Source organism: Anser anser (assembly GCF_964211835.1).
Source record: "Anser anser genome assembly, chromosome: 5".
In the NCBI taxonomy this organism is placed as follows: domain Eukaryota; kingdom Metazoa; phylum Chordata; class Aves; order Anseriformes; family Anatidae; genus Anser; species Anser anser.
Window position 1 is genome coordinate 60,783,689 of NC_139725.1, and position 18,493 is coordinate 60,802,181.

Below are 18,493 nucleotides of genomic sequence, written 5' to 3' on the forward strand. Positions count from 1 at the left end.
TTCAACTCCGTTTATCCCTTTGTAAAACAGGTATTAAATGCAAGTCAATGCAAGCCAGAATGACAGGCAAGAGGGGGAACATTTTTCCAGGCTCCCAAAAAAGATTCTTGATTCTATACCTAGGTGACAGTGTGAGTTGCATGGTTGTACTACATATTACACATGTGCATTAACATACTTCTTCCCTGTAAAAAGGAGAAAGGGTGCAACATTTTTCCTCTTAGATCTGCCTAGTAGGTCTCACTTCAGATATTTGGAAACATCTACCTCGCAGGGGCCTTGAGAGGGTGAACATCAGGGTCAAAAAACCCATATGGCTCGGAGAAAAGAACTTTTCCTTTCAGCAGGAAAGAAGAATAAGGTCATTGACGTATTAATGAATCTTGTAAACCGCCTTAATGAAGTTCTAGTTTTCCTTGCCTTTTTTTGAACTCTGTCACTCCATTGTACATGTAAATTTAATTTATTTGGAGTATATTAAATTTTCTTCTATGCTAGTTGAAGTAAGTAATAGTTAGAAGCTAAGAAAACAGAATTCTATTCCATTACTAGTAGGGAAACAAAAGTATGTGTGCCAGCTCCCTTCACTGCACTGTCAGCAAAACAAAAATATTGTTACATTTACCAGTCCAAAATATAATTATTTTAAATCTTTTCACATGCTTGAAAGTTCATACACATTTCCATGCCTCAGCAAAACAAATGTAATCTGTCCAAGCAGGCACATACTGAACTCAAAGAAAACTCTGAATTCTACATAAAATGTAACGGGGGGAAGGGAAGACAATTCATTTCAAAACAGACTTACGAAAACATTTAAACAATAAGGAAAAAAAAAAAAGATAAGCTGTGCACTGATTTTTAACTTACCACAAGAGCAAAGTACGCCATAAAGAAAAATGATAAACTACTTGTGTAGCCAAGAAAGCCTGTAAAATAACAGTAAAAATAAAAGAGAATTTATAAGGAAAGTGATCCTAATGTACAGCTAAAGCTTTACATTTTAGGCATGTTTTCTATTACAGTGCTTGGTATCTGGGGCTTAGGACTCAGAATAACAACATTCCAACTGCCTGTCACAGATCATTTATGTAGTTTTGTAGGGCAGAATTAGAACTGGCTTACCACTAATGGCATGCTGTAAGTAAATGCAGCTCTTTAATGTTCTGCTGTAAAGATTTTATTTTAGTATTGCAGACAAAATACTACTGCAACCCAAGTAATAGGTTAACTAGGCAGGGCTGGAAGGCAGAACATACTACAACAACTTAAGTAGTCCCCGCCATCACCAGCCCCCTGCCAGTTAAAATAAATAAATAACCCATTAAGGTTTTAAAGTCTTCAATTGTAATTGCTACTAAAGTAGAATAATATTCGCTTCTCTCCTTTAATTACTCACCAATTTTAGGAAGAAGTGCAAGGGGAAAAACAATGCAGACCGAAGTAATGAGAAGCAGCAGTCTCCCATCAAGGTACCAGGACCTGTTGGAAAAGCTACTTAGGACTGATCCAAAATTCATGAGTCCTAAAAAGCGTGTTTACTTTAAAACTGTGAACTTAGACAAAATATTCTCTAGGATAAAAATAAATAATTTCCAGTTTCAGGGTTTTGACCCCCGGTGCCTGTACTGTGATATAAAATAGAGCTCCCAGATAGTAAGGAAGCAGAGCACCATCCCACAATGAAGCAGCACGGCAGGCAATGTCCTGTAGGCAAGTGTCTGCGTGGAGCAGGGGTCTGATGTGTGCAAAATTATTTCTCAGCAGCACAGTATGTAAATCCCTGCCTTTATTCAAACCAATGATCAGAGTGCCATGAGTATTCCATGCTCTACGGATTTCCAACAGAAGTGATTACACAACATGCTACACGTATCTCAAGTTGGATTACGTCAAGTTGTCTATTTCCACTACTAGAAGAAGTGTCAACTTTAAATCCCACTTACTGAAAAACCTCTCTTCAGTTTATCACTCCTACATGACTTAGTTCCTCAACATTTCCAAGAGGTATGACGCGTAAAGCTAACTAACCAAAAGTCAAACCACTGCTTTAAAAATTCCATTACGTTTTCTAAACATGGCAACTCTCCCTTCTGCCCAAGTTTCATTATTCCTATCACCCACAGGGTTCAAATAATAGAGGAAAACTACAAGAAAATCAGCTTTCAGGTAATTTGAAATGTTTGCTGTCCAGAGGTAAAATGAGAAAGAGCAGCAATAAAAAAGACTTCCTTATTTTTAATTTTGCACAGTGATCCTTCATTTGTTGCAACAAGTGGGGGACAAAAGAGACGGAAATTATTATAATGAAATCTGCTACAATGCTTATACATAAAAACATACACATAGAAAGCACCACAGAGGCATGTGAAGTCTTAATGCAGTAAAAATCTCATCTTCAGACAGAGGAAAGTACAGATGTGTAAGTTGTTAAGAAACAGAAACATCTTGAGGGTGGCTCCCCCAAACTTGGTAACCACCATATCCTGTACTGATAAACATCTTGCACATCAGCCTCCGACTTTACTACCTATAAACACCTTGGCCTTTGACCTTCAAGTTTATTTAGTCCAGGATATGGTTAGCACCTAATAAACAGGCAGCACCTCAAGTTATCATAAGGAAAGTAGTGTAACACCTGTGTTAAAGAAAAATTACCGCATACACGTATGAACGACTGTCATACATGGTGGCCAAACACTTGTGTCACTTGTTTAAAAAAAATATAGGTAATGTAAATGAACAGAGGAATTTCAAGGCTGAGGAAATCTTGCCCGTCTCTGAATCAAAGTAACTCTTAAGTGACAATATCTATATTAAAAACAAAATATATCACTCTTCAAAAAATGTATTACTAGCCTACGCATGCTACTGCTACAGTTAAAAAGCAGCTTTGCCAAGATCAACTGTCTGCTGTAGTATTGTTAATATTGTTGAAAGTAATATTGTTGACACTTATGGGTCACGTTTTTAAGCTTTTTCTTTCTTTCTAGTATGGTGGATGTTCACACTAGGAGCAACAGAAGAGCAGGCAAATCATAAAGAATGCTGCATTATGCTTAACGGTAACTAAAATGCCTCAGATATGTACACGTGAGGCTTCTAATTTAAGTCACCCAATTCAAGACATGCAGCAGATCCATACTTGCTCACGAGCTCAACAGGCCCAAGGAAAAAAATGATTTGGGTTACTTTATGGTAAATGAAAAAAAAGAAAACACAAACATTTGTGGTGGAAGGGAAAGAAGAGAGAGTAAAATTGTAGTGAGGTGATGTGAAGGAGAAAAAAATAATTTTGTGTTTACTTTTAGAATATCCAATTCTTTTATTTATAAGAGCTCAACCTACTCCCCTGCCCCCCACCCCCCAAAAAAAACAATGACAAAAAATCCACCCGGAACAGTGGGCCAGCTATTGGTTATCAAAAAATGTGTCTATTTTCTCCCAAAATACCGTTGTAGAAATATATTTATTTTCCAAAGGCAGAATAAATGTGTTTATATTTCCTTTAAAATCAGTTTAATCTGCAGATATAATCCTACATGATAAATGCATTCCAAGTATGAAATTCAGAATATAAATCCTTGCCTCTACTGAAAATACTTTGGCATGCAGATGTTCCTTCTCCCTCCCCCATATTTTAACTAAAAGCAGACATTTATAAATTGCTTTAATTTCATTCCTGAATGCAACAGGACAAGAGATTCATATGTTCTAAATTAGGATCTTACTCTCAGTCCGTATCAATTATATAACACACAAGCAAGACAACTTAATTGCATCAATCATATCCCCCTGACGGGGTCATTAAATGTTAACAGAGGGCTCACAAATTACAACTTTTTAACACAATCCTCATTTGAAACTATGTTCATGTCATCAAAACTATGCGCAATTCTTGTTATGCAGAGAGAGTGAAACATCTCAGCTTCAATTAACAAGTGTTTATATCATATGTTTTTGTTTTTTAATTAAGACGTGAAGGTATATTACACACTGGGTCTGATCCTTTCAAACACATGCACACCTGCTTACCTTTAGCTATAAAAGTAATTCAATTTGCAAAACATTCTTTAGGTGACTTTCCTGGAAGTATGCTCATATATGGCATATGAGTATGAAACATTTTTCACAGATAGTTTAACTGACACATCTGATAAATTCTAACTACAGTTAAAGACACATTCTGTACCCAGAGGCATGCCTATCAGATGCCATACTGACTTAAAACCAGAGCAGTTGTGCAACCACATCTGGAAAAAAGCAGGCCAGCTAAAACAGTTTAATCAAAGCAGGCAATATTTATGCCCTTTGCATACATAAACTGCTGCTTTGGCTTGATAACTGATTACCTATTTGTGTTGGAAAATTTCGTACTATTTAAAAATCTCTGTTAGCAAAAAGCTACTCTAATATCATGAAAATTATATTAGAATTGATATTCCATATAAAGAAAAGCATGGAAAAGAAAGATTACAATCCATCATGGCAACTAATATGGCAACATAATATATGAAATATGGATGTGGGCAGACATGGACATACATGGACATACATACATGGCTATGCCCATGCACCTGGAGTACTGACTGACCACTGCATTTGAATTATTTGCTAGGGCAAAGAACAGAGGAGTCAAATTGTGTCCAAAGAACATCAATCAATGGAAGAACTCCCAGTAACAGGCGCAGGAACAGGACAAGCCCTTGGCTGAAAATTAACTTACCATTTGAGCTGTGGTTAGTATTCCGATGGACAATTTCAGCTCTTTCTCAATGCAAAATTGAGCTTCGTTCCCAAACTGTAATTTCAGCTAAGGAAGAAGTATGGGTGGTGGTAGTGCTGACAGCGCAGTGAGAATTACTGTGGCTCACGTCATTTGCAGTAACTGGCTCAGCCACTGCAACCTGTCTGCGTGTTCAACCAGTGCTCTCCTCTCAAAGATCTGCATTAGGACCCTGATAACACCAAAAGCTGGCGGGAGCATTACCTAATAGGTAGTTTAATAAAAGAGTCTTTTATATTGCCTTTTTTAGACAGAACAGTATTTTGGCCAATATGTATGCATGTGGGACCTCCAAATTCTACCTGTTAAGAGTGCTCATAGCTGTTTAAAAGCGTATTTTTGTTAGAAAAAGTCACTTTGCATTAACAGAGCTGACATTAAATTAAAGAAAGAGCAGTTAAGTGATGTTTTATGCTAAAAATACGGGAATGGTCAGATGGGAACACACACCCAGCAGATACAGTAGCAGGCTCAACATCACTCTGTATGAACAGGGGAGTTGAAAGTGCAATTTTGAAGGAGTAGGTGATAAAGCGCAAATGAAATGCTGATGACTATCACAGGTGGAAAAGATACATTAACAGACTAAAAATGACATTTACATATGAAACGTAATCGTTTATTAAAGCCCTCTACTAAATATATATTATTGTGAGGGTATAAGAAGGGCAGGAAGATTACCACCACGTAGTTTTTCAAGTCATACGTTATAAAATTGAAAGAATATAAATGAAACATATAATTTGAACTAAAGTAACTTTAAAAAACTAATTTCAACTTAAAAATTCAGCATTCAAGTACAGTACAAGCATCACACAACCTTTACAGAATTTCACCAAATTTCAATCCAGGGAAAGTTTTGAGTTCAAAAACATCTGAAAATAGCAGCTTGGAAAAACTGCAGTAACACAGTGCAAGATACACTGTTATGAATGACAGCAGCACTGGAACAACTTGAACAAGATATTTCAGTGCTGAAGCTGCAATGTTTGTTTTAGCGCAGGCACAGATTTCTTGCGACAGCTCTAATAGAAATCTGAGGGACGCACTCATTACATACAGCTTTATAGCTCAGTTGCGAAGAATAATTTCTTTACTGAGAGCCAAGTTAAGGAATTATAAACCGAGTCTGGAAACCTGGCATTTTCCCAAGGCAAGTCCAATTACTGGAGCAAGACAACAAAATATTTAAATTTAAATGTCTGCTGGATTTTGTACTGTGGTTTTGAAATATTTTAAGTGATAACATGACAGCAGTTTAAATGTTTCTCCTCCTCTCCCTCCTGTCCCCTCCTGCTTCCCCTTTTAAATTTTTACAGAAGGGAGATTTCTTTAGATGGAGTTTTGCCACTGACTTTAAGGTCGTCTGATGGGAAATCACTATGAGGAAAGAAATACGCTCTCTGTGTGCGCGCAGCAGAAGGTTTACACATGCCAAATACATTTCTTATTCCAAGAACTCCTGTAAATGACTGATTTTTTTGGCATGTGAGATCAGAGGGAAGTGTCAGTACCCATCTACTCCAGCAGTCCTGACCCACTTTCTTCTTCAAGATAAATATGTAAGGTTTGAAGCATTTTTCCTTACCCGCTCTCGTCTCCACTTAAGAAGCCCGCAACAGCACCAGGAAGTTCAGACTTAACAATTAAAAGATAAGATGACATAGCTGCAAACAGAAGCAGAGCAGATTTAGTAGAGGAATACCAGTATCTCTGTTTGTAACAATTAGCATGGCTTAACCAGCATGGTCACGACTGGAACATCTCAGCCACATATTAGACACCATGGCACCAGGGTCAAAATTCATTTTCTCATGCGCTTCCTTTAAAAATAGCTGCAAATCCCTGAGTATTGTACTGATGATAGCTAATGCCTCCAAAGAGGCTGTTACGATGTGAGCCTTGAAACAAGGAAAATAGAAGACAAGGGACTAACAAAACAACACAGAACACAGGACAGACCTTTTACCTAGGAGTACGGACCTACAAGCCAGAGACAGACTTTAAGGCCGCAGCACTTCTCCTTCCCTACTGTTTATTAGATGTTAACAATGATGACAGTAAATCGTGAGATTTGTTTATCAATAAAATGGATTTTTCATAAAGACTCCGTTTTTATTATTGCTCAATTGCTGCTGCATTAAAAAAATGTATGACAAATTTAAACACAAGAATGGGACTTGAAAGGTTCTGCATATACTGCATGCGTAGATTTTCAGGAACTGCGAACACGAAGAGAAATTGTTAGCTACTCTTAAGGGAATGATGATTATTTGTTTATATTTCTACTCGTAAGAAAGCAATGATGCATATAAATAAATCCAAAAGCTAATTCACAGTATCAATTTTCTTTTTTACTCCATAAAATGATCAAAGGCCTAAGTAAGAGTTCTTATACTTTTATTACAACTGATACTAACCTGATACCTTCACATACTGCTCATGTCGCTTTCTGCTTTTACATAAACATCAAGCATTTATATGACCCAGAAACCAGCAGAGAAACACTCAAAGCATCAAGTTTTACAAACAGATTCAACACATATCAAAGCCTACTTGAAACCTCCATCAGTCAGAAACAAGTAATTTTAGCAACATGCCCACAACTGCCTTCAGTTATGTTTAAAGCTTGACAAAAATTAATCTGTTGCACTCAAATTTTACTGTTTTGCATTCAGTAATTCTTTAGAATTTTAGTGGGGCGTATTTACTAACGCATTAAAATAATAACATTTTTTTTTTTTTAAAGTAAGACAGCAAACTTCCATAAACTAATTTTTGAAGAGTGCATTTAAAAAAAAAAAAAAGAAAAAGTGTTTTGAACCCTGGAAAGTATGTGGACTCTGACATGGCTGTACCACAGCAGTTAACGTTAAATCTGAAGAAAGGGACTGCAGTCCCCATAAAGTAAGGGAATTGTATTAATACAGAGTGACATCTACCTACCGCAAGGTTAAATTAAAAACAGTTGGTAGGTCACTAAATAAGGAAATATTCACTCCTTTATAATTAAAAGCTCTGATTTTTCTCTTATTTTAGTATATTCCCCTGTTGACATGTAGCCGTTGCTTGTTGGTGGTGAGATATTTATCTGCTGTCCTGATTTTACTCTCCTATTTCCATACTGGAGAACGGAAATTCAACCACACAGATCTTTACAGCATGTGCATTTGTACATCACCAGAATTTGTAAGAAAATCAGCACACTTTCTCATGCTAAAGACAGAGGCAGATGCATATTTCACCCTAAGCAAAGATGTATTCTCATAATATTGTGTGTGGAAAAGAGAAAAATTCCTCTAAATTTTAGTTCAACTTTATTTATCCTTTAGCCTTCTTTCTCGTATTATACACTGCTTTTACACAAGCAATTCACAACTTTGATATATTTATGTACTTCAGGAAGATTTTAAAATTAGTTCTTTTGCAGGCTCAGCTGCAGAAAGCTTCAATTTAATTTCCAGATCAGATTTCCTCCTAATATGCAATCTGTCACTCTTGCCTTGCATTCCTATTAGCCTCTGGCTAATCATTTGATCACTTATCCTTTGTTGTGCACTTACTCTTTGTTTTTAAAAGAGGAGTCCTATTTCACTGAATTCCACTCCGAAGTAGGGAACCAATCATGCACTAAGAAACTTGCACATGCTAAACATTTGTATGCATCTTTCTTCCTCTCTCTGTGCATATGGGAAACAATCTCACATAGTAGGATTTTTTTTTTTGTCAGTTTATCTTCTCCTGTTTGTTCTATAAGATGAAGACAACAAATAAAAAAGTAATTTATAGCCTGATGCTCAGATAAGACATGAATCTCTTAAATAAACTGGGGCAGGATGCCCTCACTAAATACAGTTGAAAAAGTCAAATCTTGCCTTTTTTTTTTTTTTAATTTACAAATGCAGCTGTACCTCTCATGAGAAACAGATCCTTGAAATTTTGCTCAGCATGAAAGAAGTAAAAGACACTAACCACTGTATGACACTCTATAAACTATGAATAAATAATATATAATAAATTATACGTTATAAATTATACATTTCACTACAAAGTGAGTGCAGAACACTGATTGTTTTTAAAGTTGAAATCAAAACAGAGAAGTAACTTGAAAAAGGACGCAGCAAATGAAATATTATCTCCAGCAGGAATAAAGTGCTTACGGTATGCCAGAGAAAAAATCATTTCTTCCACTGCAAAAAAGAAACTTTACGTAACTTCCCTGATGCCCACCATGAGCAAAAGCATGTCAAGTTATATCGTAAAAACTAAATGTCAACTACCCTTGGCAGTCCTGATGTAAAACGGAAGGAAGAGATTACACAGTCACAAGGCTAAACTGTGGCACAAGTGAACACAACAAAAAAACCATCTTGGGCTTTGATTTATTCCACTTTTGAAATATTGACTTCCTGTCACTTGCAAAATAGTTGTAACATTTTAAAGGCTAACTTTTAAGGCACCTTTTATCATGTAAAAGGAAAAAACAATGTTAGATCTACATTATTCTTTAGAAGTCAAGTGCTCAAAAAAAGTAGCAGATGTCAGGAGCAACATTCCCTTCAGTTTGCTCCCCTTTCCTGTACGTAACGTGAGAGCAGAACTTACTGCTCTTGCATCCCATTTCATCCCCTAAACTCAAAAATAATAGTTTTTCTTGATGTTGCCTTCTCTTTGCAAGATGAGACACCTATCTTTAGCACTGAATGAGACAGGTTTCCTGCAAAACGAAAGGCGTACAGTGATGTAACTTGAGATTTTAGCAACATGCAGATGCAACGAGTGCAGACTCCAACTACTTTAGCAACCTTAATGCAGTCGCTTCCTAATTTTTACGTCCTGACTTTGCATATTGACAGTATACACCAAGAGCTATTTGATGGAAAACTATGCAGGTCTGAACTTCTGCATTCAACAGAAGCCAATATTCGGACACTAAAACATTACTCAGCAGAAATCAAAATGATATTACTACTTTATTACTAAATAGGTTTACCAGCATCTTGAAAGCAGCGAGAAATTACGTTCTTAAAACAGTTATCACCTTACAATATTCCAAAAACATTGCATTGACTCTAATGAAAAAACAACAAAATAAAGGAAGTGAAATATAAAATAGGGTACTCACATTAAACTTTCATTATCGTATTATAACTTGTTTTTGCCAACATCATGTCCTTTTTGTACTATAATATTGTTTCACACTAATAATATGGGCCCCCACCAGAGAAAAAAAAAAAAAAAAAAAACACCTTTAGCTGCTAGAGAAAAGAGAAGCCAAGGCTGTTTTTAAATTAGTCTCCAAACACCTCTTATGACACAGCCCCAATTTAAATCGAACGTGTGATTGGCTTTTTGGTCACCAGAAAAAGAATCGCAACTTTTCCTTACTATCCTACCCCAAAAATGATCAGTTGCTGAAATCCACAGTAATGATACAAGAGAATATATGCATTAAACTTATGCGTAAACGTTTAAGTTATTCCTTTCTTAGAAAATGGCTGGTGATAAATCGCTTCATTTCATTGAAGGGACTGAATCTATCTCTTCTGGTTATTTTTTCCTCATCTACCTCTCTAGTTGATCGTGTTAAATCACTGCAAATACGTCTCACGCTATTACGCACTGTGCAAAAATGGATGCAGGCTGCCCTCCAAATGCAGGAGAAGGCAAGGGGCTGGGCAAAAATAGGCTTTATCAATACAACTACACTGCCTCTTCAGCTTCTACTAAAAAAAGGTGTGCTGATCTGGGCGCTGGGACAAGCAGACAGAGCAATCTTGGTTTTCATCTTGGGGGAACACTGGGTAAGACGGAGATTCTTCACAAATGCCTACAAATCATTAAGACAAATGAAAATGCTCACCATCTAACTCTCTGAAGAGTTCTGGCAATAAGATCCCTGCTTTTCCCCCAAATGCTGAAAAGATTAGAGGCCGAGAGACAGAAATAGCACTAGAATAAACATTATCGGTCACAGCACGCTCGAGCCAAGGAGAGCTGGATCCTTCATAGCAACCGCTTGTGACAAATCCATTTGGGCTTGTGCCTCCCTTTGTTGGTAACGGAGGCTGTTTAAACTTGAATATGCCCTGATCCAGCCAGGGTGACAAAAAGGACAACAGGAAAGGATTTCAAGAAAGAAAGTGAAACTAGAGAGCAAAATACTGGATTCTGGGCAAGTTGTTGATTTTTTTTCCCCTCCAGTCAAAGAATGAGAATGGAATAGCAAGGTCAGAAGCGTTTCAATATTGCAACAAGCTCCTTGTAAGTAATTCAAACTGCAGAAACATCAGGAATGATGCATGGATGCCATTTAAAACCATCAATTATTTTGGCCCCCACATCACATATCCTTAGGAGCATGCTCTTTTGTTTTTGTTTCGCAATGAATCCCCCACATATTCAATTTTAAGAAGTTTCCCAATTACTTTATGCATTGTTCTTAGGATTTCCTCTTAGCGGAAGCTTAACGTTTGTCTTTTTTTTTAAAGAAGGGAAATGTAGACTTCAGTGCGTGAAAAAAGATGGAATGCTTTTTCGTATAGCAAGTTCTGACAACAGAAAGAGGTCGTCAACTTCTCTGCTGATCTGTACTTTATGACACCCATCCTGCTGAATTTCTTCTCCCCTACCTCCCTGTTCCTTTTAAGTTTAGCTTTTGTCTGAATTACACTGGAAACTTATCCATAGCAAGCTTCAAAAAAAAAAAAAGTTATTCTTATTCCCCAGGGAACTCATAGACAGCAGATTTATTTTAGTAAAATTTCACTGGTTTAATTGTATTTGCACAGTTATGCTAATATAACTGCCACGTAGCTCTTCATATCTCAACGTATAGCTTCAGGTTGGGATTTTTGTTATTTTGTTTGTTTTGTTTTTAAAGCAGGGTTAATATTCTTTACAATACCAAGCCTTTCCAACAACCATTCACTGCAATATGGAAACATAACAGCACGGGTCATTAATTGTTAAATTAGTACAGGAGCAGACAAACCTGCCCTTAATTAAGGCAGCTTTGCACTGGAAATCCTCACTGTGAAACAGCAAGGATAATTAGGCTTTCAGGTTAAAAGCAAACTGCATTGTGAAAACAAACACTGAGTTTGTTTGAAAACAGAATTAGACTTCCCATACTTAATGGAAGCCCAGTAATTTCTTAAGGTATTAATGATACAGCTTGTTACATGCTGAGGACTGTATTTTATTCTTCATGATTTACACTTTTCAATTATTTTCAGTCCGTAGAGTACTGTACTCTGATTAGAAAAAGAAGTGTTTTCCAACATAGCCCTCATTCTCTCAAAATATTTGCTCCAGTTACATTTGGGACAAATCTTGTAAATACGTTTAAAATTAAATTGCAGAACTGAGGAACGCTGAGGAAGAAAAAGCTGGCAAAACAAAAATGCCCAATTAACTTGGTAAAACAAGGTCATTGGTTACATTTGATTTTGTTTTTGTGTTGTTTTAAAATACGTGCAGAGCACTTGCAAGTACTGACACAGGAAGCACACACATACCCCACCCCACGAAGCAAATTCAGGAGTCAAACACTTCAATGTCCATCTCCAAAACAGAAAAAAGGAGAAGAAGAAACAGCAAAAAGCAGCCCGGAGGGTCGGAGGCACCGGGCAAGGCCAGCAGGTGGTGGTGCGGGAGCGCTGCAGGCACCCAGCACGGCCCCATGCGATGGGTATGAGCTCGCCAGACTTAAAGATGCAATATAGTTAGGATTGATTACGTTCGGAGCAGGGTTTCCGTGTGCTGTCCGTCGTGTTGAGTGTATTAATGGGCTGTAAAATCCAGCTGAAGAACTGCGTCTGCCATCAGGACTAATCCTAGAGCTCCTATTTACCGCCTGCAGCGCTCAGGCAGAGCCGCGGACACAGCAGCGCTCGAGGGGTACAGCACAGGCGTTTCTCCTCACGACTGACTATTACAAAGAAGAAAATCGTGTACCTTTGAGTACATGCTAATTGCAGAATACTGAAAGGAAATCTGGAAGCACCAGTTAGAGAAATTACACTTAACTGAACTCTGTTTATACTAGAAACCCTACAATTCTTCGTAAAATTAGGGCTGCTATCTGGAAAGCGTGGATCCAAAGAGAGGCTGCAAGGCTCATTCAGGTACAGGCCAAAGCAGGCCGGTTACTCGCACTGATCCTCAGCAGGAGAGCTCTGTGCATCTCAGCCTACTGCAAGAAATTGAAAAGAGAAAGCCCAGTGCAAAAAAAATCCTGCTACAGACCACCTATGCTACATGGCTGCACCACATGTTCTGCTGTTGCACTTAATCCCACTGCTAATAAATTTTAAATAATTAAACTCGTGTTCTCAGCAGTTTCAATTTATGTTTCCGTGCATCACCAGTACCCGGCGCTCTGCGACGAGCCGCATCTCCCGACAGCGGTGACCTTCAGCTAATACCAGCCCGCAGCCCAGAGAAGTATGCTGTAAAACTCTCCACAGACTTCCTGCTAGACCTCAGCGCTGAAGATTTGTTAGTGTTGGCAATAGATTGTGAGCTGCTCTTGTGCAATGCTTTATTGTGTTTGTCTCCATTTTCCACCAGCCTCGCTGAAATAATTCCTGCTCCAACTTCATTACATTATGTTTTGAGATTCCTAGCGGTTTTCTCCTGGGTACGGTGGTGAGGACTGCCCTGCTTCTCAGTCAGATCAGCAGTGACGGCTCTAGGAGAAGAAACTCCTGTCCTTGCTCCTTAGGAGAGCATCCGCCGAGCTCGCAGAACCTCCCCAACCAGGCCAGGGGAAGGCCTGCGTGGTGCCAGGCCAGGGCTTCGGCCCGCTGCGCCTCATCCATCACTTCCTAGAAGCACAGCGCTGTTAGGACAATAGCAGGGACTCGGTCCAAATCCGGTTGCTCCTGGGAAGGATTACATAAAAGAGGCGCAGAGCCACGTACCGGAGCGTTTTCCATGGGAGCCTCCCTTGCTCCTTCCACGCTTCCAGGCGTGCAGCTGCACCAAGGGCCCTCTCTGAGCTCAGGAGCCGCAGGACAAGATCCAAAACCCTTTAAGATCTTCTGCATGGCAGGCAACAAGTGGATGTTTAGAAGATCACTCCACTTACAGAGCTGGGGTGAACAGGATGGGAGGAGGGGATGAACAAGGTAACTGCCTGGCAGCATGCAGTTTGGCGGTCATCCTTTTAGCATCCTATTTGTAACCCCACAGTCACACTAACCAGCTCGTAGGAGAAAAAGACAGCTCACGTAACTCATCACGTTATTTAGACAAATGAGCTGCTGGACTGGGCCAAAATACTGACAAATAGAACAATATAAAACGAGTAATTTTGGCCATCCCATTCAACCTTTCCCCTTGTTAACAAATATCTGTACTGCAAGAACAAGTACACATGGACATAAGGAAGGATAGACAAATATTCTCAAAGTTTAATCTCTCTCAACTCTAAGCTAAGAATTTGTATGAATTCTGTGAAGTCTTTAAATCACAGTATTTTTGAAGATGACCTCAGTTCACATTTGGATATTGCAAAGTCAACACATTCTCTGGATACATCCTCAGTTAACCTTTGGTACTTAAACAGATTTTGGTATGTCTTATGTTTATTTAAGTAACACAAATTAAAAAGTGTTCCAGCGCAGCTGAAAATCTGCATGAAAGTTGAGTGATCATGTTAGACATACAGGTTGAAATTTCCGAGCAATGAACTCGCATTATTTAAAATAAACAACAACAAAAAAAGAACAGAGTTATTTTACCATTTATTCTAAGTTTGGACAACTACTGCTTTCCTGTAGCTGCACAAAATTAATGTGGTTTTTTCCCCCCTTTGGGTATCCTGCTAGTAGAAAAATCAGCTTCCCTATCTACACAAAGCTGTAAGTGTGGGCAATTAGGATGTCAAACGCAAACCCGCAGTTCAAGTTTCCTTTTTCAGAAAGCAAAGATGACAAATTAGAAAGCATAACTGTATTAAAATGATTGTTAAAAAGCTCTCTCCGGCACAAATAAATGCTAATCACTTCCGCACAAAAATTTTAGAAGTGATCAGACCAAACTTTAAAACTGCCAAGACTAGATGCTGCTAGTGACAATAACCCTAGTAAAGTCGTTTATTTTAATCACAAATCATCATTCATTATTTCATGTTCTCCAATCACTTTTGAAATAAGATACTATGTGATGCAATGTACCCAGGTCTGATGATGGAGGAGGTAACAGAAAACAATTTTATTTTTAGCCTTACTCTGAAATTAAAGATGTTGACAGAGTCTGGAAGTCTGCCCAACAGACACGGTGCTGCTAGTTCCTTCAAACAGACATAAAACAAGAAAAAAAAAGAGATGAATGCCTAATTGTGCTACGGAAAAGGCGAAGAACGTAAGTTTTATACCGAATTCCAGCGCAGCTCCCTTTCAGGACAAACTACACTCCACAATTTCACCATTCCCATTTAAAATCTGTAGAAGGAGCTAGAAGAACAAGAAAAATTTCCTTTCTTTCTATGCATTTCTTCAACAGCCCAGGCTCACTGTGAGATGAGCTCTTCATCTCTCCTATCTTTAAGAGCCTGTTACGCTGAAAATGACTATTCTGCAATGATCATTCCTGCCACAGTGCTGCTCTGCTAACTTGGACTTTGCCGAAGTGAAAATGGAAGTTGTTAAGGAGAGAAACACCAGAGCTGGGAGCTCTGACCCCAGACAGAAACCTAAATACCGAACAGAAGCTGTGACAGCTCCCTGCAATGATAGCACAATAGGTCTCCTGTATGGAGGAAGGTGCCAAGGAAGACAAAGTTGCACGTGAAAACCCATGTTTTCACAGGGTATGCTTCATGATAGACTTGGGCATGGTTTGGTTTTACCAACTGTAACCAGCTCAAAAAAGGAAAGTCAGCTTTCTCTTTTCAGTGCATTTGAAACCAAGTGATTCTGCAAACGAATGTAGAGGATGCATAAAGTGCTACCATTCCCTTAAATGAAAGGCACTGCCCTTAGAAACAGAAGAAGCAAAAGAGTTTTGAATGCTTCCATTAAAATGAGGTCAGTTAAAAATATCTGAAAGAGAAGTTTCAATTTGCAGAAACCTCCTTCTTAACTAGTTAAACAGAAAACCACCGGTTGGCAAAACAGGCCCTACTTGTTGGCAGAGAAGCCCACTGCAGAAGACAGAGTAAGTAGTTTGATAATATCCAGCAGACACTAGTTTGGGCCTCTGCAGTTACTGAATTTTATTAAAAATGACACCGAGAAGGTTATGAACTGCTGTGAGGAAGAAATGAGAGTCATATTTCCTTTGACCACAGAGTCTTGTGCACGATCCCAGAGTCTCCAGAACCTGTGCTGTGTATCCCTCCTTGTCTAGTACTGTTTATTTAGAGGTCCACTCAAACAGGAAAGGAAATTAAAAAATTTGTTCTTGCTACAGAACAACCTCTAAAACCCATATGAATAAATAATCCTTAACCTTGGAATTAGTTTGTTCATTCCTGCCTGAAGGTTACGCTAGGCTTTTTAACAGCCATTTAAATTAAGCAGTTTTTATTGCTGTACAACAAAGGATTCCAAGTTTATCCTACAAGCAGTAACTTGGTCTAGTTCTAGGTCGCTATGTAGTGACAACAAATAGTGATCGCTGAATTGTCTGGACTTGACAGGTAATGCTGAAGGAAAGAACAGCGCTGGAAGGCTGTTTCCTTTTGGCATGGTAGGTGAACGTGTGTATCTTAGGTGTGGTGGTGGGGAATGGAAAGGAGGGAGCTTTCACACAGCTTCCTCATCTAAAAGAAAGAATCCAAAAGATCTGAAGGAAATAGCCAAAGGAATTAGAAATTGTTCTAACACTGTCAGCTTTCAGACAATTATTTTCTAAGGGCACTACTATTCAGTAACTCAAGTGTTTTATGCAAACATACCTGAGTAACAGCTCAAATGCTTAGACGATTATTTTAATGAAAACACAGTTGGTGTTATTTTATTGTTATGCACAAAGGAAGACAAAATAAGAACAGAGCTGGAGAACCCAGCATATGACGTCGTAGATTATCAGCCCACATGACAAAAGTCAGCAAACCAAAGCACGCACCTCCCCACCTCAAAAACCCAAGGTATTGAACTAACAAAAAAAGAAAGCCACTATAATGAAGCAGATTTGGAATTCCACAGCTAAGCACTCCGTTGTTACACAAATCACTAAAAACGCATTAGTGCTTTCCAAAGGAAACAAACAAAACAGACGATATGAAAAAAATGCAGCTACGAGATGCAAATGTACAGAAGAGAAGGGAGTGGATTATGCCTCATCAGCCCCTTCCGATTAGCAACGCCAGCCCTGATGGATATGCTCCATGTCACGGGATGCAGTCAGCACCAGGCATACAGTCCAGCCCGCATCAAGTTCCCCTTCTACCCCATGACTGCAGCGCTTGAGCTTAGCATGATCACATAAGCCTTTTCTGCAAGTCTTCCTCTTTTTAATCAAACTCTTAAAAACACTCGCATTTAATTAGTGCCTTGGACGTTTGTGGAGTTGTGCAGACTGTGGAGATTATATTCCATTCAGTTAAAATTGAGCGTATGAAGTTTCTTACCTCCTATATTCTGGATAATTATTGTAGTTGCAACAAGGACCTATTTAAAAAAAAAAAGATTTCTTTAGAAAAGGTAAGGATAACTAAAGTCGTATGTCTATCGCAGTCGTAAAGCACATGTATCATCTTAAACAGACCAGATGTAGAAGCGATAACTGGTACTGAAAGGAAGGGCATCTTCTGTTTAATGAAGAGTTTATAACACACGTAAAGCAATGCAACCTAAAATGAATACAAAAGCAAAAAAAAAAGACTTCCTGAAATACCACATTTGCATTCTCAGATGACAAAACAACAGTAGTTACAGGGTGAAGCTTGTTTTGCAGATGAGGTTTGAAATCACTGAAAACACACAAGTGCACTCTAACTGATGTTCACCTCTGAAATGGCAATCAGCAGAGATTTATACAAACTACTTCCTCACTCCGAGTAACTATGAATATTTGACTGTCGTGAATGTCATTCTTTTAAAGTTGTGAACTAGACAGACACTGCTTTTTCTTTAGTGTTTGTGATTATTCATATTGGACTGATATGGAAGTAGAAGTGACCACAGGCCATTAAAAATATTTGTCTGAATCCCTGCAATTGTCAACTCCCAACCGAAAACCCTAGAAGTAGCGTCTAAAGTTTTCCCAGTGTTGTTTTCATTTCAGTTCTAAAATAGCAGCATCATCTAGAATAGCACAGTTTTTCTTTCTGTACCCACTGTTCTTCATTATGTAACAGGACCTTCCTATATGAGTGCTACCAGAAGTCAGCTTGGAAAAAATCAAGCCACAGCTATGAGAAGAAAAACAAAACTGTTACTTTTGAATAAAATCTGAAAGGAGAATTGCCATTTTTTCAATTGATCAGTTAGAAAAACGTATCAGATTTGTAATGAATTGAAAGCTCACAAGTCAGCAAAAAATATATAGTCTTGTCATTTGCCATAGATGGAAAGAAATACTTCATGCCTTTCGAGAGGGAGAATCAGCAATATTCCAACGACACAAAATCTCCAGTCTCACAAAACACAGAGAAATATTTTTGACATGAAATCACCATAAGGTTGAATAACTGCTTTACTTCAAGAGCAGTTACCAGTAGTTTACTGTCAATCTAGGATGCCAGTTCAAGCA

The 18,493-nt window shown here is 38.3% G+C and overlaps 1 protein-coding gene across 1 annotated transcript in view; it reads right to left on the minus strand.

The window, feature by feature from the left end:
* Window positions 1-18,493, minus strand: part of SLC38A6 (solute carrier family 38 member 6) — a 45,167-nt gene that overhangs the window by 19,358 nt on the left and 7,316 nt on the right. The window contains exons 5-8 of the mRNA XM_083837631.1: window positions 17,370-17,409; window positions 6,375-6,453; window positions 1,400-1,482; window positions 871-929 (exon numbers count right to left, since the gene is read on the minus strand). Coding sequence (XP_083693757.1) covers window positions 871-929; window positions 1,400-1,482; window positions 6,375-6,453; window positions 17,370-17,409 — 261 coding nt within the window. The remainder of the gene's footprint in view (window positions 1-870; window positions 930-1,399; window positions 1,483-6,374; window positions 6,454-17,369; window positions 17,410-18,493) is intronic.